General features: G+C 34.8%; 1 protein-coding gene across 2 annotated transcripts in view; it reads left to right on the forward strand.

The window, feature by feature from the left end:
* The window catches only part of ATRNL1 (attractin like 1), a 744759-nt gene that overhangs the window by 519333 nt on the left and 198245 nt on the right, over nucleotides 1-27181 (forward strand). Inside the window, exon 29 of one of the 2 annotated variants that reach the window (XM_024121650.1) lies at nucleotides 3144-3186. The exons of the other annotated variant lie outside the window; for it this stretch is intronic. Within the exon in view, the coding sequence (XP_023977418.1) occupies nucleotides 3144-3186 (43 nt within the window). The remainder of the gene's footprint in view (nucleotides 1-3143; nucleotides 3187-27181) is intronic. 2 annotated transcript variants of the gene reach the window in all.

Raw genomic sequence — 27181 nt, forward strand, 5'->3', positions numbered from 1 at the left:
AATTGAAGAGTTTTAAAAATCAATTTTTCCTTTTCTCCTCAACTGATATGCATACTGTACACTCTTTCTCCTCTTTTGGTGATTACTCTTAAAATTTTAGCAGGCATAGTTTCACTCTGAAAATAATGAGCTCTTCCCAAACAATAAAAGGTCCTAAAAACAATTTAAATCTTGTTTTCATGTCATATGTCACAGTTATCTTATTTGTTGTTCTATGAGTTTTGTCATCCCTTGAATTAAACATTATTATTGTTGCTATTTTACACGGTCAATATGTGTTTATAAATTTTCCTGTATAGTCACCATTTTCTTCGCTCACTGTTCTTTGCATTCAGAGCTTCCTTCTGAAATGTTTCCATCTTCCTATTATTTATCTTTAGGAATTGCTTTGGCACATGTCTTCTGATAATAGACTCTTAGCTTGCTTCTCACTGCCTGCCTCTTCAGTTTCACTCAAGCCTTGGAGCATCCCCATTGCTTGCAATCTGAGAAATGTTGTGGAAATACACATTATCAAGCATCCAGTTTCTTTGCGGTAGGAGTGCCATACTCAAACATTTTGTTTATATGAAAATTGTTCTGGCTTTTGGCTTCCGTTGTTGCAGCTGAGAAATCTTCTGACAGTATAATTGTCATCCTTTTGTAGCATATCTAGCTTTTCTTACCAATGACTTGTAAAATCTCTTTGTCTTTGGTGTTCTGCAGTTTTACTATGATTTTCCTAAGCATAAATTTATTTGTATTTATCCTTCTTGTAAGATTTTGTGTTTTCTAGATCTGAGGATTCAAAGTCTTTGTTTACTACTAAAAATTCTCAGTTATTATCCCTTTGAGTTTTACTCTCCTCCATTTTCTGTGTTCTCCTAAGATTCTGATTAGATGGATGTCAGATTTTCTCATTCTACCTTCAAAATCTCTTAATCTCTCAGTTTAGTGTTTTCCATCTCCTCTCTCCGTGTTTCTTCTGACTTATTTCTTCAGAGCCTTGTTACAGTTTGCTACTTCTTTGTTCAGTAGTATATAATCTGCTGTCTACCCTAGCCACTAGATATCTTTCAACACATGTTTTTTTCATTTTTAAAAGTTCTGTTTGGTTCTTTTCAAATCTGCTTAGCAGTTTTTGAAAGTCTCTTCTTGCTTGCTAGTTTTTATTCCCTCCCATTTTATTCCAAACATATTTTTTTAAATTTTATATCCAATCATTTTAATACCTGAAATCCTTGGAAATCTAAATCTATCAATTTCTTTCTGTGGGCTTTCATTCACTGTGGCTTATTTCCTGGTGTGTTTAGTGATCCTTATGAGCTCCCATTTGTTTTGATCTTACTCTGTGGTTTTCTAGAGGCCTAAATATAGAATGCTTTTCTCCAAAGAGGATTGCTTCTGCTAGAAACCAAGACCTGCCATTATTCTTTAACCATTTCTTCCAGGGTCCCTGGCAAAGGGCAGGGATCTCAAGTTCAGCTTTCTTGCCTTGTAAGTTACTTATATCAGCTTTTATCCTCAGGGCAGCTCTGCTTTCATGTTTGCTTGCTGCTCCCTGCTCCCCTTTCCAGTTTTAGCTGGTTGCCTTGGAACGTTCCCTGACTGCAGTGCTTTGAAAAGCATTTGGGTTTTTTTTTGTTTTTTTTTTTTTTTTTTTTGCGGTACGCGGGCCTCTCACTGTTGTGGCCTCCCCCGTTGCAGAGCACAGGCTCCGGACGCACAGGCACAGCAGCCATGGCTCACGGGCCCAGCCGCTCCGCGGCATGTGGGATCCTCCCAGACCGGGGCACGAACCCGTGTCCCCTGCATCGGCAGGCGGACTCTCAACCACTGCGCCACCAGGGAAGCCCCATTTGGGTAGTGAGAGGACCCTACTTAAATTATAGTTTGTCTTCAGTAGCAGCTCAGTTTTCCTGGGTGCAGGTTCTCTTCTTTTTGGATTGATGTTATTCTCCTGGCAGTAACTTGCTATATTCATCATCACCACTTTGAGATTCCAGTATTGGCAACCTCTGAGGGGGTGGAAGCTAACAAGGGTGGGAGGGTTCTCTCTACTTGTAAATGGTTAGTGGTATAGAAACAGTCAAGCTGCCAATTTCCTACTGATCTTTTTGTTCTCCCTAAGGCTCAGGAACAAGGAGGACTTGGAATACCTATTATGTTTTTTCTTAGCCCCTTAGGGACCAGAGAGCCCAAGGATACTCTGTTAGGGATTATACTGACCTTCCTCTTGGTATTTACGGAGCTCTCTAGACCATGTCTCTGTAAAATTCATACCCTGGGTCTTGATGCTAATTTCTGTGCACTTCCCCAGTTCAAAGAGGGTAGCGTTCTGGAGGAGTTCCCTCAACCAGAGCTTTTACAGGACCCAAGCCCTGTTTGCACATAACTACCCATAGGCCACAGGAGCCGTTTGCCTCAAAGAAGATGAATTTCAGTTGGTGGTAGAGAGAAGTAGACTGTTAAGGTCACATCTTCTCACATTCCTCATAACAAATGCTTTAGAAGACAAAAGGCTTTCTTATTTTAAGAAAATTATTTAGAAAAAATTGGAGATTTTTATAGGCACATTTTTGGTTCTTGAAGTAGGGAAGGATATGGATTCCCCAGGTGCCTTTAGAATTTTCTTTATCTTTCTTTTAAAGTTATAAAAAGACTTCTCTTCACCAAGACCGTTTAGCAGAAAATGTTTTCAAAAAATTTTTTAGAAATATAAGATTTGGAATTATGACAGAATTATAATGGATTTCATGATTGAATGGAGCATGAATTAAGAATTAAAGATGATTGATTCTTTGGAATTAACATGATAAGACTAGGACCCATTAACATGGGATGAATATAATATAATACTTAAATTACTGGAATCTGCATAGTTCTAAATTGATATAATCAGAAGTCACAATGTGTTTAGGCATGAGAAAAGTCATCTGTTTATATTCTTAATACCTAGCTTTATAAATGCCTTAGGTTAACTGTACTTGTAAGTAAAGTACTGCTAGCATCTTTCATTCAGAATTCAGTGAGTTCAAAGCTAAAGATTTGTATTTATATTTTTTATGCACTTCCAAAATTAAAATTTTATAAATGGAAGTTTTCATTGAGCTATTAAAACTTTATGGTTATCTTATCTTAAATCACTTAAAATGAATATAAACTATGATGCAGAAGGATATAAAGATGAAAATAAATAACAAAAACGTAAGCCCAGTTTCACCTCACGGTGTCTGATATGATAAACAGAAACGTTTACAAATACAAAAGGCTTATAACCCTGGTCACCTATATTCATATTGGCTGTCATTCAGCAGAATGATACTTTACTTAAGGATACTGTCATATCATAGTTGAAGCAATGCTAGCATAAATTATTTTTATATAGCAGTCTTGTAGATAAGAAGTGGCTGTGTAAAGTAGGCTACAATATCATTTATTGGAAAGTCGTAAATACAGTTTAGCAATTCTTGAGCACAGTATTCCAGCTCTGAGTAAAAAAGACTGAATTTCCAACCCCACTCCCCATCCTTATCCTTTACCTACTCTCAGGTAAAACAGATAGTTTTGGACCCATCCAAAAAAAATTGTGGGCAGATTATATCTGCTGCAACCAAGAACACACAGTATTCAAGGGTATTTTTGAATACTGTCAAAACACTTTCAACGCTCATTCCTTGTATATATATGTCAAAATATTAATGTTTAATGTATTAACATAAAACTAATATCAATATTTTAATTAGTACTGGTTACTCAGTAACAATAACAAAGAGCTAGCTATATTTTTGGCTCATTTTTCTAACTTTTTAGACTGTCTTGAGGGATTTGTTGTGTGTCTGATTGTGTGCAGTTTTATTTTCTGATTTTTGTTTAAATATTTTATTAGGCTATAGTTCCCTATGGCAGTTGTTATTACACTAAAGTTATGCCTCTGTTTAATATATTTTCTGCTTACATTTCATGTAAAATCAGTTACTAATTTAACTTATATTTCGTTTTTCTCCCCATTACATGCATTAGTAGATAATCTGATCAAGTTCATATCCCCAGTGGAATAACTGACTGTAAGAATTCTATAAAATGCTGTTAAATCAAATAGAAATCTTATAAAGTATAATCCCAGATATTGGAAGTATAGTGCTAGATATTTTATATGTAGAATCTAAGAAACCAATAATGTTATACTTTAGCTAAGTAAACATTTTCATATGTTCTCATACTTTGCTTTCTTGGAAAATAAAATAGTAACCAGGTCAAAATTTAGGGTATTAAATCTGAAAATTTACCTTAAATCTTAAAATACATTTTCTTTTTAATCAAGGATTACAGTTTTACATTTTTCATACCAGAGATCTTTGTTCATATTTATATCTTATAATTTTGTTCATATTTATTTTAAGTCTCATTTAATTTTTGGTTCATGAAGAAAGGCACTGGATTAACCATTAATGGCATAAAAAAATAGAGCAGACTATCAGATAGTTTATATGCAATTTTTCATGGAGAAAGGGTCGTTATTTCTTAAGGACTTTCTCATCTCTAACGCATTTTAGGAAACAAAAGCAAAAATAACCCAATTTTGTTTTCCATATCTCATAATAGAAAGTCAATCTTAGAAAGAAATTCTATACTATAATAAATTTATTCAACAAATATTTACCCAAATTACTATGTGCAACTCAGTACAGATGGATATAGAAAAGATACTCTCTCTACCTTCCAGGAATTTATACACTAATGGGAAAGATCAGATGCAAAAGTACCTCTTATATGTTATATATATATGTACATATATATGTATATACAATGTGATCAATGCTAAAAGGACAAAAAACAGTTTCTGCTGTATAGCAAAGTGAATCAGCTATACGTATTCGTATATCCCCTCATTTTTGGATTTCCTTCCCATTTAGGTCATCACAGAGCAGCGAGTAGAGTTCCCCGTGCTATACAGTAGGTTCTCATTAGTTATCTGTTTTATACATAGTAGGGTATATATGTCAATCCGAATCTCCCAGTTCATGCCACCCTCCCTTCCCCCCTTGGTATCCCTAAGTTTGTTCTTTATATCTGTGTCTCTATTTCTGCTTTGCAAATAAGTTAATCTGTACCATTTTCTGGATTCCACATATAAGTGATATTATCCGATATTTGTTTTTCTCTTTCTGACTCACTTCACTCTGTAGTACAGTCTCTACGTCCATCCACGTCTCTACAAATGACACAATTTTGTTCCTTTTTACGGCTAATATTCCATTGTATATATGTACCACATCTCCTTTATCAATTCCTCTGTTGATGGACATTTAGGTTGCTTCCATGACCTGGCTATTATAAATAGTGCTGTACAACAGAAACTGGCCCAGCAGTGTAAAGCAACCATACTCCAATAAAAAAAAAATTGTAGAATACATAGAAAAGAATAACAAAAATCTTACATACTGTACCTCAAAACTCATGGAGTTTTGAGTTTTATGCTCAGGGTGGCTAAGGGACACTAATGCATTATTTTATATTTTGTGAACTTTGAATTAAGTGAATGGATTATGTAGTCAACAAAAATTTCAAACTTGTGTTTTTAAGAAATATGAATATTCTTCTATACCTAGAATAAAAAGCTTTCCATAAAAAAAGGACAAAAAACACAAAGGAGAGAAAAAAAATTAAAACTCAGTATATTGTTGAATGTTTCATGAAAAATTATAGTAGTTCTTGGCCTTTAAAGATAGATGAAATGTCAATAGGTAGAGGAAGGAGTAGAGTTGAGATAGGGGAAGGGTAAAGAGACATGCCAAGTTGAGGGAGCAATATGAGTAAAAGACAAGAGACAGAGAAGAGTGTTGTATGTGTGTGAAACGGTAAAAAGGCAGGATTAGCTGAATGAGGAAGAAATTATGGGGTTCAAGGTAGATGTTGGAACATATTATGGAAGTCAATTTTATCGAGATGCTAAGGACCACACAGAAATTTTTTGAGCAGAATATTGTGATTGGTTTTAGAAAATGTCTACTTGGCAGCATTCTGTATCATTAATTGTTTTGAAGAATAATTGAGATGGAGAAACAAACTGGCCACCTAAGCCCTGAACTAGTGGCTGTCAAAACGTAAAGGAGCAAACATATTGAAAACTAGGAAGAGGCAGAATTTACAGAACTAAATAGCTGATTAAATATGGAAATGGAGTCTGGGGCACAGAGAGGGAAGGACCAGAATGCTGTGAGTTCCTCATACATGCCAGAAGTCATGGGTGTGAGAAGAGAAAAGAGAAACAAAGACAGAATCTCTGGAAATTAAAATGTTGGAGGCATAGTGAAGGAAAGAAAGTATCAAATGACAGACTGGGAAAGCAAAGTGAGATGTTTAGGACCATTAGAATTTAGAAAAAGAAGGCATGCCAAAAAGGATGAAGTGGCAAACAATGCCATCCATTTCATAAGCAGTCAGTGAAGCTGAGAACTAGGGAGAGGAGATGGAATTTGGTAACTGTGTAGTCATTGGCGACTTTTGAGGAAGTCGTTTCCATTGAAGGGCAGAAACGAGACCATAAAGACTGGGTTGAAGATGAGAACATGTGTGCAACAAGGTGGACTGCTGGTTTGAAATTGATAATGTCGTAAGGAAGGGAGGAAATGAGACAGTAGTTTAAGAAACTGGCAGGTTCAAGAGAAGTTCCTCTGGGAGAAGAATCACTGATGTGGAAAAAAATGTAGGTTAGGATAGAGGAGAGGGAAAAGCAGAGAGAGGATCAAGGAGACAAGTATAAGGATTAATTTTGGAAAGATGAGAGAGGATAAGAAAATGATGAGTAAAGATTAAAGGGAATTTTGAGCAGTTCCATGTGATAGTTTACCTTTGATGTTCTTATTTTTTATGGTACTATTAGAAGTAAGGTTACCTGCCTAGAGTGAGCTGAGGGTGTAAGGTGGAGGCTTAAGAATAATAGAAGAGATGTAGAACACTTGTTGGAAAGGCTATGATAGTTGGTTAAGACAGGAAGCTGGGAGTTATCCAAGATTTCTCCTTCTACTCTGTTCTCCATTTTCTATCAGTCATTGAGCCCTGTCAGTTCTACAATGTAAATATATCTTAAATTCATCCTCACTACTATTCTGATTTCAAGCCTCAAGGTCTTTTTTTCCTGATCTTACTATATTACCCTCCTTACTGGTCTACCTGCCTCTATCTACCTCCCTCCTCCAGGCTTTTTTCCACATTGCTACCAAAGTGATCTTTCTAGGGTGCAGATATGTGTGTATCACCCTTCTCAAGATTCCCCAATGGATCCTCATCTGTTACAGTGCAAATTCAAATTCCTCTGCATACTGTACTGTATCCTACAGTCCTTTCCTTTCTTATTCCATCTTTTCTTGCCCTCTCACCCCAATAACCTGATCCCTACCCAACATCCCTTGCCTCTATCCTTGTTTCTGCTGTTCACTTGTCCTACAAGAAGTTGCCTCTCTGGTAGAATTCAACAAATTCTTCTGCTCTGAAAGAAAAAGAAAGAACGTTTGAATAAAGGAAGAGATGAATGAAAAACGTTATCTTAAGGTGACAAAAAGGATTGCTAAGCAGCAATATAAACCCGAAAGAACTTAGCATGAATTTTAGTAAGGACAAGGACTTTGTCTTAAAGCTAGGATCAGAAATGAGGAAAGCACCTAGTAGGGTTCACTCAGGGTTAGATACTGGCAAGGTGAATAAGATAATCAAGTTAATGAGAGATGCTGGGATACCAATATGAGAGCCTCTTTTAAATTTGCTGGGGGTGGGAGCGAGGAGTTTGATAGGGAAGGCAGGTAAAGGGCTGTGGCTGACATTATAGATGCTCAAGGGATAGAGAGTTGAGATTAATTAATTAGTTAACTCATTATTTATTTACTAATCTAACATTTATTGCGTACTTCCTTTATGTCAAACATTGAGAATACAGAAATTAATATAGGAACACAGTCCCTACTCTTGTGAATAACAATTAATTAGGAGTGAGGTGGAAATTCAGTGTTCGAGATCTTAAAGAGATCTGAGTTATTAGGGCTGCCTGGTTTTGCCTTTTTATTGATCATTAACAATTAAGTAGATGTATTCTAATCATCCAATATTACAACTTCCTTACTTCACTTTAATGCACTAAAACACACACACAATGGCCCAGAATTAAGAAACAAACAACAAAAAACAACTTTGTTTAGAGAAGATGGTGATTTTGAGTGAACAGACAAAATCTTTTGGTGACCAAATTGGAAAATGGTATTTAAAGACTATGTTGTCCACATGCACACATGTATTTTCATACAGGGAAAAAAAGTAAGTGTAAATGATTTATGTACTCTATGTGAGTAAATATTGAGTATTATTAAGCCTACGTACCTTGTTCAAGATTTTACTTTTTTAGAGCACTTTTAGGTTCACAGCAAAATTAAGAAGGTACAGAGATTTCTCATATGCCTGCCCACTGCTCTCACACATACCCTACCTAAGTTTTTTGCCTATAACTTCTTGTTAGAATATTCACTTTCAAAATTATATGAATTTTTGAAGTATGTATTGTATATGTGGCCCTTGAATCTCTCTTTGAAATGATACATTATGACTTCTGTGTGTACGTTTTGGGGAACTTTTAGGAAGTACATTCTCGAAATAGAATAATTTTACTTTATATACATTGAATTTCAAGAAGTTCCATAGAACATTTTATTAAAAGTACATCACCTTTTGATGACCCATTTATTTGGAAAGAAAATAACAAGAAAACGTGCCATGCGCTATAGTAGGCACTCCAGACAACACAAAGGTGTTTCTGATACAATCAGTGCTCTAGACTATCTTAGAACCTACTGTGGAGAATGACATCCGTTTCCCCACCCCTTTGTTACCCCCTTCTCCTCTGCCCCTGCTGCTGCTTTCTTTCTCTCCCAGATTAGTTCTGTTACTCCACATGCTCTCAGGCGTTATAGTAACTCACACACCTGATAATAAACCTGAAGCACAGTGAGATCCCAGAATACTTTTGATTCATTAAAGAAAGTTTAATTTTAGTATAATTACTAACAAAAGAAATTGTTTTGTAATGAGATTAATATAAGATCACTCTTTCCATCATAACATTTGATTAACTGCATACCTCCAGTCTCCCGCTGTAATGAATGAAGTGTAAGTGTATGAGTACATAAATGCATGTATAAATGCGTATGCACAGTTTTTATCAAGTACTGAGAGAAAATGTGTTGACTTAATGACATATTATTTAACTATTTTTCTATGTATTCGTGAATTTTCAAGGCAATACAGACGTCATAACATCAGTTATTAATTTTATATAATGTTAGTTTCTCTCTCTGATTAGAAAATTAAAACATTCTAATTATAGAAACTTTGGAAAATACAGGAAAGTATATTATAAACCTAAGCCTCATCCATACTCCGTATGTTCTAGCAAATGTACACAGTCATGTAGTGACCACCTCAGTCTAGATAGAGAATGAGTTCCCTCATGCCCTTCTGCAGTCAGTTCCACCCCTCTGCCCTAAACCCCTGGCAACAACTGATCTGATTGTTTCCTTATAGTTTTGCCTTTTCTGGAAGGTCAAATAAATGGAACCGCATACTATGTAGCCTTTGATGTCTGACTTCTTTAACTTGGCATAATGCTTTCAAGATCCATCTATGTCATTGTAGGTGTCAGTAGTTTGTTCTGTGGCTGAACAGCATTCCATTGTATGGAGCACACAATTTATTTGTCCAGTCACCAGGGGATGGACATCTGGATTATTTCCAGTCTGGAACTATTGTGAATAAAGCTGCCATTAACACTTGCATATAGGTCTTGATATGGAAATATGTTTTTATTTCTCCTGGGTAAATATCTATCAGTAAAATTGTTGGGTGATAACGTAAAAGTATATTTAAACTTTAACAATTTTCCAAAGTGGCTGTAAAATTTTGTATTCCCATCAACAACATCTAAAAGTTTCAGTTGCTTTGCATCCTTACTAGGTATTGTTGACTTTTTGAATTTTGTTTTGTTAACTCTAATATGTGTATGGTGGTATATCATTGTTATATTTGGTTTTGAGGATACCTAAACTTCTTTTCAATATAGATGGAGCCTGCCTATCCATTTATAGGTACCCATATCTTCAAATATTAATTTTTTCCATAGATATATATGTGTAGACATCAACTAAGGGATATTCTAAAATAAAAGACTGGGAGTAGGGGATATCTAATATATGCCTATAAAATAAGAATCCAGAAATGTAACTTTCAAAAACTATTTTCATAATACCATTGTATTTTTCCAGCTTCCTATGAGGCCCTCTTTAGTGACATAACACCATTAAATAAGAAATAAAATATTAATATCAAAGATTAATTTTTAACTTTTAAAATGAAAAAAATCTAAGCGTATGTAGAAATAGAAAAATGAATGGTATTCCCCAGCTTTAGCAATTGGTGGCTCATGGCCAATCTTGTTTCATCTCTATCCCCCTTTTCTCCCAGCTCCACAAGTGGTTATTTTGAAGCAAATCCCAGGCACCAAAGATTAAATTTTAATTGAATCTCAGGGCTCTTGAGTTATCATTTTAGTTTTTTTTTTTTTTTTTTTTTTTTTGCGGTACGCGGGCCTCTCACGGCTGCGGCCCCTCACGGCTGCGGCCTCTCCCGCTGCGGAGCACAGGGTCCGGACGCGCAGGCTCAGCGGCCATGGCTCACGGGCCCAGCCGCTCATGTGGGATCTTCCCGGACCGGGGCCCGAACTCGTGTCCCCTGCATCGGCAGGCGGACTCTCAACCACTGCACCACCAGGGAAGCCCCGAGTTATCATTTTAGTATCGAAAAATAACTATTTTTAAATGTTTACATTTTAAAAATTAATTTCTAGTATTTATCTCTAAGGTTTTATAAGTCTTTTGGTTTGACCTATTTATATGTAAAGTGTAGAGTATTTGCTAGGTATATTATTCCAAGCGTTTATTCAATAAGCTATGGGAAATCATCACACCTGAATGGGAATAAAAACTCATTAAGTGAGATTGTTTTACTTTATCAGCACATTGTGTATACAGTTTCTTTGGTAGTACTGTATAGACATTAAATTATAAGAATTGCAGGTCTGCTTAACGGAAGGTGCTACTTAAGTTAACAATATAGGTCATTTGATCTATTTTTTTATTTACTACATTATAATTTTTAAATTACACATTGGCTATAATCCTAGGAGTACTTTCTTAATTCTTACTAATTTTTCTCACTGGGAAGCTCAACTGAAGTGCATAACCGGTTTTAATTAAGAATGAAAAAAAAAAGAAAAAGAAACTTCACATCATTAGGAATTCTTATTTTTACCACTCTAACAAAAAAGACCATAAGCAATATGAGATTAATCAGATGTGAGAAATGGTAACCAACCATTTTAAGGGCCACCTATGATAAACTATAATTGGGGAAGTAACCTTGACATATTTCCGTCCAAGTGTGAGTATCCAGAGTTTATTATATTCCAGACTGTATCCGTTACCAAAGATGTAGGGCCAAATTAACTTTAATGTTGCAGTCTTCACAAGACGTTCCATAGCTAGCAATAACATTAAGATAATACTGTTAAAATAAGAATTTCAATTATAAGGCAGATGAGACTGTGAAAAACGTGACAGCCTTCATGAGCAAGTAGGAGTTGGTATTCACTTTGATAAGGAACATAGTTGTCATAGGTAGAAAGGAAACGAAATACAACCTTCAGCCTTTCACATTGTGTCATGTCACCTGCTATTGATAACAGCTTTGGGTTCAAATTCATGTGTATTCATTCTCACAGACTGGCGCTAGGATGATGGTCCAGTGAATCTTTCAGTTGCAGCTAGAACACCTTCATTTCTGTAGTGTTTCATTCTTCCAAATAGCTGAAAGCATTTGTTCTTATCACATCTTTGTTAAGAAAGGGGATCGAGGAATTGGCCCCTTCTTGCAGGTTGGAAAGCTGGATTAGTAAATCAGTGGTCACGTTGGGAATAGATTCAAATTACTTGAAAGTTCACCAAACGCTTATTAAGGGTACTGATTTTAACCAAAGCATGTGTAATGAGTATGACCCAAGTACAGTATCATTCTTTGTGTTATATTAGATATGTCCTCGTTTTTTAATTTTACAGTGGTAGGGAGAGAAGGAACTAGTGCAGGTCACTGGTGGGGTTAAGTAAGATCAGAGGAGAAAAAGGCTGCTATTGACAGCAGTCTATTCTTTGTAGCCCTTAAGCAGAAGCCACTCCTAGAGTGGCTGTCCCTACTAGCTTTGCTAGTCAGGCTGGTGAATGTGGACAGTCATTGTCCTCCTGGTGTGATTTAACACAGAAATCTACCCCAGGGCAGCTGGCAGTGTGGAAGCACACTCTCACGGGTCCTGAGGTTTCAACGCTGTTTTATACAGTTAAGGAAGGCTAAGAGGCCATCCTGCTCATCTGATCTATCAATCATTTGCTTAGTGTTAGTGATCGGTTGCATCATTTTTGCCGCTCTGTTGTAAATTTTTAGGGTTTAAAGTTTCTTCTTTTTCACTTTGGATTTTTCCATGCATGTGCAAATGGAGATTTTTCTTTACATAAAGAATAAACCTGTATGATACCTTTGGCTATTTTTAAAAGTCTGGAGCTCCTTTCTGCTTCTGGAAAAGCCTAAAGACTATTTTGGTTTTAATTTACGCTATATGTCACTATTTATTCACCACTTATATAATATAATCATTTTCCTCAATTTCTTTATGAATACATTGCTCTTAAAACCCTTTCATCCATATCGCTTGCTCTAGAGCATGACCAATTTTCATAGTCTTTACTACAATATGCTGTATAATACCCATAATATTTGTGCTGTCTACTCTCATATTTACTTAATCTGTCATCAAAGGGAGCATGGCTGCTGCCTTTAAGTGAACCAATCGATTATACAGCATTATGTTTAGCTTCCACAAGCAGAAATTTTGTTTTCTCCCTTTTAGGAGCCTTAATTCTGGAAATGAGCATCCCATCTAGATTCAGAATGTTCACTTATTAAATGCAAATGTATTTTAGCTTACATAATACATATTTAAATGATACGTCTATAAGTAACAGTAAAATGTATATGGCAGTTTATTAGTGTCTATGATGATTTTAAATATAATCACAATGAAACTGATTTAAATTACAAATATTACAGTAAATCATTCAAGAAGAACCACAGAGTTCAGATGCAAAATTCATGTTCCTCAATTAATCAGTTAATATATTGTCTAAAAATCTAAAATATAATACCATATTATTGGAGCAGCTTTGCTAAACACAACTTATACTTTTTAAATGTGAGAACATAGTGGATTTCAACCATATTGTTATAATAATTTAATATGTTTTTTGTCCTATCTATTTTATTTTCTTTCCTCCTTTATCACTGGAAACAATGAACCAAGGATCCCAAAATAAGGAAAACTCACTATATTTCTTCTCATTCATTCTTTTTTGTCCTGTTGATTGTACTTAGAAACTCAGCATTGTCATTCCCTGGGCTTCTTTTATGTATAGCCTTGTGGTGTATCTGAACATATAGATTTATATATAAATTTTAAAAATTAATGAAAACTAGTCTTCACAATCTTTTAGTAAAAAATAAAGTATAAAAATAGTAAAAGACATATAAACATTAAAATGTTGAACAAAAAGTACTTTTATTATTTAGTATCACCTTTAAACATGTAATTAATATTATCACCCTCCGAATAATGTTTAAAACTGATCATTTTGGGCTTCCCTGGTGGCGCGGTGGTTGCGCGTCCGCCTGCCGATGCAGGGGAACCGGGTTCGCGCCCCGGTCTGGGAGGATCCCACGTGCCGCGGAGCGGCTGGGCCCGTGGGCCATGGCCGCTGGGCCTGTGCGTCCGGAGCCTGTGCTCCGCAACGGGAGAGGCCACGACAGAGGGAGGCCCGCATACCACAAAAAAAAAAAAACAAAAACAAAAAACTGATCATTTGAAAATGTTATTTTGGCTGTCATGCATTCCTTTTGGTGGAGAATAATTGGTTCATTTCATTGTAATCAGGTTTAGATCTTAGTAACATGTACATCTCTTGGACGACTGTTGTTTTAGAATTGTAAGAGAAATAAAGAGGAATGAAATCAAGGGCAAGAGTGTATTCTCTAATGCAAAGAACATTAAATTTGAAGTCAGAAGACTTAATTCCAGTTCCAGTTCTACTTTTTGCTTTGTGACCTTGAGAAAGTAACTTAAGCTTTCCTGAGCTTCAGGTTCCTCATTTATAAAGTAGTGGTAAGAAATACCTTGTATGCCTAGCACTCAGAGTCCTCACTGGGTCAAATAAGGTCTTCTGCATTCAGATAGCAAACACATCATTGCTAGCTAAACATAAAGTATTCTAGCAGAGATTTACTATCCAACATTTTCATTTATACATTTTTAATAATGATTTATTGATTATCCTTAATGTACAAGGAACACTGCTAGAGACCAGGGAAATAAAAGTGGATAATATAATACCCAACCACCTTAAATTCTAGTGGGGAAAAGCATAGAAACGCATAATAAATACTTTCATTTCAGTCATTGACCTTAATGTTGTTGGTTGAATGTTTTCCAAGGACAAGTAATTCTTATATTAATAAGAGACATTATGAAAGTTTAAAAGAAAATATCTAAAATGAAGCAGAATTAAAAATCTAGATATAGATCAAATTATGTGTGGAAATTTAGTATATGAAAAAAGAGGCATATGCATCAGTGGGGAAAATATGGGCTTCTCAGTAAGTGGCATTGGGATAACTGAATATCTGTTATAGAAAAAGGGAAAACAGAATCTGTTCCAAATTGAATAGAATCAAATTCTACAAAGATCCAAAGATTTTTAAAGGGAAGCAAAGAGACCAGCTATAAAAATAGGCAAGCGATTATAAACAGTTCACAGGAAAAGAAATGCAAAGAGCACAGAATATAGAAAACTGTGTTCAAATTCGCTCACAATAAAAACGTTAATTAAAATTAATTGAGATTATTTTTATTATCAATAAGATTGTCAAAAATCCAAAAGATTGGTAACATGTTTGTAGCAGGCAGAATAATAGCCCTCAAAGATATCTTCATCCTAATCCCCAGAAGTTTGCATGGGAAAAGGTACTTTGCAGGTATGATTAAACTAAGTATTGTGAGACATGGAGATTATCCTGGATTATCCAGATAGGCTTAATGTTATTATCACAAAGGTCCTTACCAATGAAGAGGAGAGACAGGAGAGTCAATCAGAGGAGAAGATGTAACAATCAAAGCAGGGGTCAGAGTGATGCGGTTGTTGGCTTTGAAGACAAGAGGGGGCCACAAGCCAAGGAATGTGGGTTGCCTCTAGAAAAGAGAAACAGCAAGGAAACAGTTTCTCCCCTAGAGCCTCCAGAAGGAAAACACCTGCTGACACCTTCATTTTAGCCTAGAGAGACCTATTTTTTGACTTTTGATTTCCAGAACTGTAAGGTAATAAATTTGTATTGCTTTAACCTACTAAATTTGTTGTAATTTGTTACATAGCAATAGACAACTAATTCAGTACTCTAAGAGAAAGGTTGTGGGAAAACAGACACTTTCATATCTTGTTGTGAATGCAAATTGTACAACTGCTATGGAGGAGAATTTTACTATGTTTACTTATACACTTACTCTTAGATCCTGCAAACCCATCTCTACCGTGGTGACAAATATGAAAAGATATGCAGAAGGCTATTGCATTGGTACTTGTAATAGTAAAAAAGACTGGCAACAACGCAAATATCTGTCAGTAGTGGACTGGCTAAATGAAGTGTGGTAAAATGTTGTACCATGTAGTTATTTTTTTAAATTTCTATATTTTGCTATGGAATGATCTCAGGCAATATTGTTAAGTGAAAGTAGCAAGGTGGAAAAAAAGTAAATAATATATGTCACTATTTAGCTAAGAAGGGGGAGATTGTAAATATAAATAAATACAAGCATATTTTCTTTTAAAAGTGAAAGGATAAATTAAAAAGCCTTTTTTGTGTTGTTGTTGTTTTTTAGTGGTTATTCATAGGGCTGAAAAGGGAATAGCATGAAAGGAACAAGGATGGACAGACCTCTCAAAGTGTACTTTATATTGGAGGTCTGACCCTGGAATCATATAAATGTGTTACAATTACAAAGCAAAATTAAATAAAAATGGAAAAGGGAGCAATCTCTAAAAAATCAACCTCTGAATCAACAAATTAACCTAAATTGGGACTGAGTCAGTGGCAAAACCATGCAGAGAGAACCTATTTCAAGTGATTTTAAATACACAGTATTTGACTGTATACCTTAGTGGTATATACCCTTAAGACATTAAAACTACAAATAAATCTGTTTTTATTAATTGTATTGTCAGATGTAATATATAATATTATGTTAAATTGTATTATAGCATAAAAGCAATGATCAATACTGTTAGGTATCAAGATTTTTGATGTAAGAGAAAAGAGATACAAAAGTAAAACAACTTAACTCTGAATTGGCAATATCACTATGAATTCATGATATATTTTTCCTCTTTAAAAAAATTCTGAGGGAGTATAAAGGCCTGGCCCTCTTGGCCCAGCTAGATTATTCTAGCTCTAGATGTCCTCTAGGTATCTTAACCCTTTCCCTCTGTCCAATTAGACTTCGTTCTTTTCCCCTTCCACATTTTCTTTTAGTCCATAGGAACTTCTGCTTGCTAACTCCATCTTCCAGAGGGTCTGCTTCCTTGAGAATTCAAGGAATTTATGACACTGAGTTCTGTTGCCCAAAACTTCCTAGAACAATGACCAACCCAGTAGCAATAAATACCTCTTGTGTCCAGAATGAGGTCTCTAAATACCATTTCCCAGAAAGGGTCCTTAGAGAAATGTTTGATTCCAGGTCTGGAATAGGCAAAAGACAAGAAAGCTATCAATGACTATTTTGCTCACGTCAGAAAAATTCAGGAACCAGTTTGAAGAAGTTCTTGTTATTCAGAGATAGTACAATTTGAAAAATTAACAAAACTGTATTAACAAAAATAATAACTACTGTTAATTGAAACACATCAGAAATGTAAAAATTTATGAATTTATAATTATAATAAAAATTGTCATGTTTGGAGAATGCTAGCAAGTAATTATTTTGAAAATTGATAAATATAGGGATATAATCAAGTATTTATCTTACTTTTGCTATAAAAACTATATAAAATTCTCAGTAAACTAGGAATAGAGGGGAACTGCCTCAACTTGATAAACAATATTTACAAAATACCAACAGCTAACATCATACTTAATGGTGATAAACTCAAAGCTTTCCCACTAATATCGGGTACAAAGCAAGAAAATTGAGACCAACCAATTAAAATAAAATATAGAGAGCAAATGTTAGCAGAAAGTAAGAAGAGGAAAGACCCGGGGGAGTGTCCGATGGGGAGGAGGGGAAGACAAAGAAGCAGAGGAGGAGGAGGAAAGGAGAGGGAAAAGGAGGGAAGAGGAGTGGTTGAATCCAGATTGTTTCATAGGGGAATCTGACTAAGCTTTCAGGGAACAAATGGTGTCAATGCTATCTAAACTCTTCTAGAGTATAGAAAGAGAAATACATCCAAAAGAGGAGTGTGATCGGATTTCAGAGAAAGGAGAGAGTACTTTCACCTAGGAGACTAGTAAAACTTTGGATTCATTTAGTTGGTTATATATTCAGCAGATGCTTACTGAGCACCTACTATGGGCTAAACTTTGTTGTTGGCACTGTGATTCAGCAATTATTAAAACAGTCAAAACTCCTGCCATCACATAGCTTACGAAGATAGACAAACTTAAATACTGTTTGACAAATCATTAGATAAGGGAACATTTGCTGAGAGGATTCATAAATTACAGCTTGTCTAGTTATCAAAGAGCAATCTATGTCTTAGAACCTTAAAATAATTTCAATCATAGATTTTATAACCTTAAAAATAATTTTAGTCATAAATTTTAAGTGTATTAACATTTAATTATGTAAGTGATATGTGTGAATAATTGGTCGTGTGTACCATTTAGATTTATAACTCAAGATTTCACTGTAAAGAGAAAAAAATTCAATTTGTTTTTCTCCTCTGGAGATTCTTTAACTACATAGTAGCATTACTTTATTAATGACAATAAAAGGAAAAAATAAACATATTGAATTAAAATACAATTATCAAAGACTAGAATAAAATTAACAATGTTTTTAAAAGTTAATTTGGTTTTTAATTATCCCACTATAAGTACATACATTTGAAAAGCAATAATATATAAGCAAGATACATTATTTTTTTAATATGTAGATGATGTTTGAAATATAAAAGAATTCCTAGACTCTTCCCCGTAACTCCATAGTCCCCTACTCCGTGGGTCCTTGGCCTGTAGATTGGGAGGCTTTACTGGAAATAGAGCTATCTTTTCAACAAAATGTATGGCGGTCATCCGTTTCATTTAATTTGCTTTACCAATGAAATCCCATAGAAACAAAATGTTTCCAATACTTTGATAAATTGAGTTGTCCAGAGAGAGAACTGTTATGTATGAGTTTGGTCAAGGACTAAGAACAAACTTGGGAGACTCCCTCCTTCCGCTTAATGTTGTGTGATACTAGGTGAATTAGCTTACCAACGGCACCATTTCTTCATCCAGAAGACAGGGATAATAATACCTGCCTTCATATGTTGTGAACGTGAAATGAGATAGACAGATGGAGTTGCTGATATTATTAATGCCGTATCATTATCAATGATAAAAAATTTTCAGGTTAACTTAATTATCAACCCTTTTAAATAGAGACACAGATGTAGAGAACAAACGTATGGACAGCAAGGGGGGAAAGTGGCAGGGGGTGGTGGTGGTGGTGGTGGTGTGATGACCTGGGAGATTGGGATTGACATATATACACTAATATGTATAAAATGGATAACTAATAAGAACCTGCTGTGTAAAAAAATAAATAAAATAAAATTTTTTAAAAAGTATTCAAAAAGTATATATATATTTCAATTCTCATAGGTTAAGCATAAATATATGAAAAAATAGGTTAGTTCTTTTCCCACCTTTTTAAGTAGAATACATGTAACAAAATCAATTATTTGTATGAGAATCTTTTTGTTATTGTATTAATATCAATAACAGACTATTTGTATTACAGCTTAAGAATACTCTATTCAGTCTTCACAGCAGTCCACTGAGATAGGCATTTTTACTGTCCCCATCTCAGAGATTTAAAAAGTGAGCTCAGACACACCATTATGAAACTTAGCCCTCATTATCCTGTATTGTTTATGCAGATGCAGAAGTTCTGAGTAGTTAGACTGAATGTGTCCTGTCTTGAGGAAATAGGCATTTTAAATTACTTTTGGTTTTGACTTCCTTTATCTTTAAACCAGGGGTTTCTCAGCTGGGCACTATCAACATATTGGGCTGGTGATTCTTTGCTGTGGGGCTGTTTTGTGAATTGTAGGATGTTTAGCAGCATCCCTGGTCTCTACCCACTAGATGCCAGTAGCACCCCTGTTGTAGTTGTGACAACCAAAAACATCTCCACACATTGTCATATGTCCCCTTGGGGGTAACTAGGGGACATTTGTGAGAACAAATGAGTGAGAGCAAGTGAGAAACAGTGAGAGCCACTGCTTTAAACTTTAGCATAGCAAAGTTTTAATTATTGGGTTCTGATTAATATGTCTTGTTTTTAGTAGAAAGTAAAGGTAATGATTTTTAAGGTATTTTATGATACAGTCACTAAATATTCAAGTAAATGGAATTTTATAATTGTGAACCTATGAAATTATTCTGATAAAAATCTACAGAAATAAAAATGTGAATTTTAGTCAAAATAAAGAGAAATTGCACACAGATGTATATATATTTCTTTCCATATACTTTATTGCATATAATTTATTCAATTAATGCTTCCCACGAGACATTGCTCATTACCCTACTCTCTTTCCAAAAAAAAAAAAATGACTAAATTTGTACTAAATGTATTTGTGTTTTTGGTTTTCATTGGTTTTGTTTTTGATTTTACGAATACTAATTAAATTTGAGGAGGGAGAAGTTGGTTTATTTATTTATTCATTATTTATTGATTTATTTATTTATTTTTGTTCTAGTACATGTATCATTCCAAAGAATTTTTTCCAAAAGTACACGTCATTTTCCTCCTTCTAAAAATAATATATAAATGAAAAATATATTTTAATATTTTAAACTGTTATTGAATTTTTAATTAAAATAATTGATAAATAATTTTAAACACTCCTAAATAATATGTCTAGAAGACATTAAATTGTTGAATAAAACAATTTGTAATCTAATTAGATTACTTATCAGGGTATATCATTTCCTATTATCCTATTATCCTTGATTGAAAGAAAGATAAATATTAATGTTGGGTTATCGTTAGTGTAATTAAGCCATTGAATTTTAAGAACCTTTTATTTTGAAACAAAGCATGTATTTAATATATGTAGCATCACAATTTCTTATTAGCTATGAGTAAAGGAAATACAGATAACAAAAACAGAAAGAAGATAGTAGGCAAACTTTTGTTCTAGTTGCCTGAAAGATTATCAAGTAGTGAGTAATGCCAGCAGAGCATGAAAATGACCAGTAATTCAAGAATAGATCGGACAAGGTAGAGTTTGTTGTATTTTTAACTACAGAAAGCTGGTCAATAGCTGTACTCAATTTGCCGTTGTTTCCCCATGGAAAGCTCAGTTTGTTAGCTTTAGGATAGGCTCAGTCAATGAACTCTTTTTTACTAAGAGAAATGATCCATGGGAGGTCCCCCAGGAGTAAAGTCATGAGAAAACGCAGGCAGCCTTTCATGCTATACAGCACAACCAGGGGAGTAAGACTCTGACCTATTTGAGGTAGCTTTTCAGAGACTGTGCTGTTGGAGCTCTTTTTAAAAAAATCAATTCTCATTATCAATAGAAAACTGGAGATGATAGCAAAAAGCTGTTTTTATTAGAAAAATTTTCTTCTATTATAATAATACATTATTTGAAGTGCTTGAAATTGGCCTCAGGTAATATTAACACATATTAAAGATGACAATAATCACACTTTGTAAGTTTGCCTCTTTGTAGGTACCCTTTGTTGTCTCCTAGTAGGACGATTTGAGAGGTGGGGAAGACACCCATACTTGGGTGAGGTAAGCCAAAACACACATTCATTAATAGTATGTGACCCGATTTCAGAAGAAGGATGCAGCACCTCATGATCCATATATGTGTTGAGGAGACACAAAAACCGTAAATAATTTTCCCTTGTTATATATTGCCTACAGTTAAAGTGTCCATTTGGGCAAATAATATTGAAGAGCAATGTCCTATTGACAGCATTAGGATTTTTTCCTCATTTTTATATTCCCTCTTATTTCCAAAAGAGAATTGAGGTGACTTGCAGTGAACGGGACAGACAAAATAAAAGCACAGCTTTTGTTGTTGGTGGTGGTTTTTCTTGTTTGCTTTTAAGTAAATAGTGGCATGTAAGAATAAACTTTGGAGTCAGACAGGCTTGGATATAAATCCTAGCTTTTTCTCTTATTTGTCTTGGGTAGGTTAATTCAGTTCTTTGAACTGTTTCCTTAAAGCAGGCACAATAATGACTACGTAAGGATTTTTGCAAGTATTAAATGAGCTAAAGTAGGTGAAATACCTAGCATAATGCCTGGATCAAAGTGGGGCTCAATAATGAACATTTCTTTCCCCCCGCTTTTCCCTTCCCTAAGAATATGGAGGTTCCAAGGAAGCTTGCCCAGAAGGGCTCTTTTCTCCCTCTTCCATCAAAGCACTTTTTCTTTAATTGAAGTATATAGTTGATTTACAATGTTGTGTTAGTTTCAGGTGTACAGCAAAGTGATTCAGATATATATATATATATATATTTTCAGTTATATATTTGTGTGTGTATATGTATATATTCTTTTTTCAGATACTTTTCCTTTATACGTTCAAAGCGTTATTTTTTAAGAATCCAGGATCACAATAATGAAAGAGTATCCAAGTTACATATGTATGAATTTGTCCATTGGCAGCATTCATTTACTTGTCAAACTTTTTTTGAGCATCTACTCTGGGTAACACACCTAGATATGAATTATGGAGGACATGAGAAACAGTTGTAATGCCCCAGCCCCAACAAGGACCTTTTTGATCCTTGGAAAAAGGAATTAGAAGAAACCTCAATTTCCTTCTTCCTTCCTGTTTTGAAAATTCTTAGTAGATATGTCGGTAAGCCTGGGAGCTGTATTCCTCCTGACTCAGACTGCAGTGATGACTTCTTCAAAAAACCTGCCTTTTCTTTTGGCAGATTGGCTAGGATTTGTATGATCTCATCCATGATGGTTGGAAATATACAGAGGAGACAGATTAATTGAATGCATAAAATCTAGCACTTCCTAGCTAATCATGAAAAGTTCAACATTAAGGATTCATTGATAGGGTAGTCACTTAATATGAGAAGAAACAATGCAGTGGTATAGAACTCAATAGCTGAAAAAAAAAAAATCAGGACTTAGGGGATTGATACCTTCATGTAATTTCTTTTGATTGTAACATGAGTTGGGGAAAAAGAGTGCTTTTACATCCCATCTAAAGCTAAACCTCTCAAAAAATACTATATAAATACTCTATAAAAGTATAATAATTAAAAAATTGCTCCATACTTTAAAAATAACTATCAATAACTTATATTGACAGATTCTAACTATAGAAAATTTTTAAAGTTAAACAGTTAATGATTAAAATAATCATTCTCTAACAAGTTTACTTTTGATTTTTTCAGTGGCTTACAAAATAACAGCTTATAGTTTTTAAATTGTGTTTAAATATATTTACCCACTTTTGTATAAATTATTGAAATATTCCTTTTCAACTTAAAAATTAGGTCTGTAGAAACACTAATACTTAAAATATAAAGGCATTATATTATTTTAAAATATGCTCTTCACTTTTTTATAGCGTTTGTATAACATTAGATTACATCTCAGTTAGATTGTGAATGTTTAAATAATCTGTACAGGTTATCGTAAAAATTACAATGCAATAAATATAATGTACTGACATTCTTATCAATGAGGTTTTCTTATGTCTTGCATATACATTTTAATCCTATTACTGTATACAATTTGTGTCAAAGGCTAGGATTTATTCATAAATTAGTGCACTTATTGAACAACTATCATAGGTCTGGCATTATGCTAAGGCTGCATATGAAAAGATTAATGAAACTTGGGCCTTGCCCCTGAGGCACTCAGAGTCTGTTGAGGGAGAGGCAAGACACTTGACTGTGTGACATAACAATAAAAGATGTTCATATTCTCCAGGAACAGAGAGAAAGGAGGAACAGTTATGATCAGAGAGGGAGTGGAGTCATTGTTTCAGTGAAAGGGCAATATATAAGCAGAATCTTGGGGGAAAAAAAGTAAGAGTTCCCCTAGAGAAGAGAGGGCATTACACAAAGCTAGCCAAGAGGGAGCATGGTATGGTTGGCCAAACTCAATATGGTCCAAGGGAAAATGGTGAGAGGCAAGGAAGGGGAGTAGTGGATGGTCACAAAGTCTGAATCCTGTAGGCCCCAGGGAACTGGAGAAGATTTTAAAGCGCAATCCATCTGTATTCTGGAAAAATCCTTCTGGTGGTATTATGGGGAATAAATTGGAAGAAAAGACTGAAGGCAGAAAAAGATGTTAGGAGGCTATCTGGTCAGAAAAGAAACAGGAGTAAACTAAGTCTATTCATTCATTCGTTTATTTAACAAATACCTGATTTCCAACTACGTGTCAGGCACTGTTCTAGGCGCTAGAGATTCAGCATTGAAAAAACAGACAAAATTCCTATGCTCCTGAATTTTGTATCCTAGGCAGGAAAGGTTTCAGGCACCCTTTTCCCAACCCCAGCCGAGTTGTTCATCCAGGACAAGGGTGATTTCTAGGTAATCCTTTGTTTTATGTTGTATTTTTAATAAATTAAGAAAGTGTGTGCATGTTTGGTGTATGCGTGTATGTATATGTAGATAGGTAGATAGATAATATATGCATGCATATATATACATCCATATATGTATATATACATAAGTATGTGTATTTTTAAAATCTTGTATAGCATGAAGATACTTTTAGAAAAATACTGAATTGTTTCAATAGGTATTAAATGCCTGTTATATAGCATTCATATTCAAAAATCAAAAGATACAAAAGAAGATACAGTGAAAGTGAAAATTAAACCATTCTCCCACTTTGATCTCCTAGCCACCTACTCATCTTCCTAGAGGTATCTGCTATTTTCAGAATTTTTGTGTTTCTTTACAGAGATATTTTATACTGGTGTTAGTATTAGTGTTCTCTTCTTTATAGATGCAGTGTTCTTCACCTTGCTAGATAACTACATGTTAGCACTTAGGGAACTACCTTTTCAATGGCTGCATAGTGCTCCATAGTACTATAATTTAACTAGTCACCCTCTGATGTACAATTAGACTTTCCAAGCTTTAGCTATTTCAAACAATCTTACAGTGAATATTCTTGTCCATCTCTCCTTATTACCCTTCCCCCCCCACCTCAGCCTAAAGCATCATCTAATACTATCGTTTCATTATTTGTTTTATTGTCAGTTCCCCACTCCCACCCTGCACTAGCATGTTAGCTCCAAAAGGCAGAGATTTTTCTTTGATTTTTTCCCTGCTGTGTTCCTAGCTCCTAGAGTAAATATTCAATGAATATTTATTGCATAAAAATTTTTCACATGTATAACTTTATCTGGGAAGACATGGTAGAAGTAGAATTACTGGTTTAAGAGGAATATGCATTTGTAATGTTAACAAATGTTGCCAAATTGATCTAAAGAGCAAGATACCTCAGCCTCGGTACTATAGACATTTTGGACCTGCTAATTCTTTGCTGTGGAGTGCTGTGCATTGTACACTGTTTAGCAGCATCCCTGGCCTCTAACGACTAGATGCTACTAATGTCCCCCTGTTGTGACCAACCAAAAATGTCTTCAGATTTCACAAATGTCCCCTGCTAAGAAGCACTGCTGTAGATGTTATGCTGTCTTCAGAGTCCCACCGACAGTCATGACAATGGCGGATTCCTACAGCCTTGCCAATATCGAGTTTTAGCGAACATTTTGCACTTGGAAGTCTGATGAGGAAAACTATTATCTCATAGTCTTAATTTGCACATGAAGTCACATTTTAATAAAACTTTGGTGTAATGAATCCCTGGCATTGTACTCTGTAGTGATGAAGGTAAGTTTGTTTTTCCATTGTAGAGGGAATGGGATAGACTGAAAATATGAAATCTAGAATCATCTGGAAAACAATGCTACTTGCTCTTATTTTTCTTTGTTAAAATATCTAAGTTTTACAGATCCTTTCTTATCTGCAGACTATTATGACTTCATGGACTGAATCTTCTCTAGAATTAGAGAAGTTGGCCTTAATTAATGAGCAAAATTTGAATTCAAAAGATTTGGATTTGAATGCAGGTTTTCCTAATTATTAGCTCTGTTACCTTGGGAAAGTCACATAAACTCTGAGCTGTAATTTGCTCATATGGAAATTGTGGAGAATAACATTTGCTCTGTCTACATCACTGAGTTATTGTAAGAATTCATTTTTTTAGAGTGTGAAGCCTTTCACAATTGCAAGAGCTTAGGATAATTATATGAAGGTTTTATGACCCACTGCTTTATCTTATGACTCATAGTGTCCCAAGAGTTTATCTCTTCTCAGTGCTTCAGTAACCCTTTCAAACTGTTCTCACTCATTTATTTATTCAACATTGGTATTTTGTACCCTTCCTTACCATGCCTTTGCTCTAACCCTGTGGTCTTAAGTCATTACAGTGCAGTGTTCCTTATAACTGAGCAAGTCCCTGAGAGACTTATCATTCATACATTCATCCATTTAATGTACATTAATAAACACTATTATCTTTCCCTAAACTGGCTTTCCTTTCCAACAGCTCCATTTTAATCAATGCCATTGTTAATCTAGCCTTGAGGGTAGGAACTTTGCAGTCATCTACCTTGCTCGTGCCCCCTGTCCTGTAGCTCCTGAGTGCCATGACCAGACTTATTATGATAGAGTACCACCTTTTTCAGTTCCCTCCCTCTGATTATGAACTTGTCTCCTGTTGGCTGCCACCTCAAATCCAAAGTATTTCTTATTAACGCTCCTCATTGCCCCCACCGATTCAATATCCTAACTACTTTTCCTTTTTTGTCCCAGGCTTATTCTTGCACCTATGGTTTTGTTCATAGTAGTCTCTGCCCTAGAATTTTCTTCATCTGTTCTTTCTCCTATCAACCAGCACCATCTTTCAAGACCTATATCATTCCCACTGCTCTGTGTTCTCCTTTTCTCCATGTTTCAGCTTACTTTGATCTCTTTATTACTTAACTCATTCTTCTTGGCTAGTTTCCCTTAATGTATCAGAGAGGATCTCAATCCTGGCTGCACATCAGAATCACCTTAGGAAGGTTTTGTTTGTTATTGTGATACCTAATCCCAGGACCACTCTTGTAGACTCTAGTTCTGGGTGGAGCTTAGTCATTATACTTTTGACACAGTGGTTTGAACATTCTCGTGGTTATATTAACTGTTTCATTTTTCTTTTCCTAACCAAGGATTTATAAGTACCTTGGTGGTGAGAACGGTGACGATTCATGGTCAGTAATTGATCATTTGACTGATAGTTTGAATTTTCACTTTTCTTACTCATTTTTAGCTTCTTTTTAATTTTCTTATTCATTTTGTGCAAAGACTATTTTTTGCATCCCACCTCTCCCAGTTTCTCACTCCATGACTTTGTATAAATTACCTATAAACTTTTAACCTCATGTATCTCCATAGGTAGAAAGATAATAATAACATCTATGTTTCTAAGTGTGATGAGTAGGGCTAAGATATAAATCATCTATCACAGCTAAATAGTTGATAAATGGTGGCCTCTTTTATTAGTATAGTTGGACATCCTGTTCACTTCTGACACTGTCAAGTAAAAGATTTTTATTTGTGAATTTAGCTCACTTTTATTTTACAGTTTATAGTTATTCCATTTAATTTTAAAATTAAGGGATTAATAAGATTATTCTATTAAATTCAGATTCATAATATTGATCATGTTCTTGTGAGAACTGCATGAAAATAT

The sequence above is a fragment of the Physeter macrocephalus genome, chromosome 20 (genome assembly GCF_002837175.3).
Source record: "Physeter macrocephalus isolate SW-GA chromosome 20, ASM283717v5, whole genome shotgun sequence".
In the NCBI taxonomy this organism is placed as follows: domain Eukaryota; kingdom Metazoa; phylum Chordata; class Mammalia; order Artiodactyla; family Physeteridae; genus Physeter; species Physeter macrocephalus.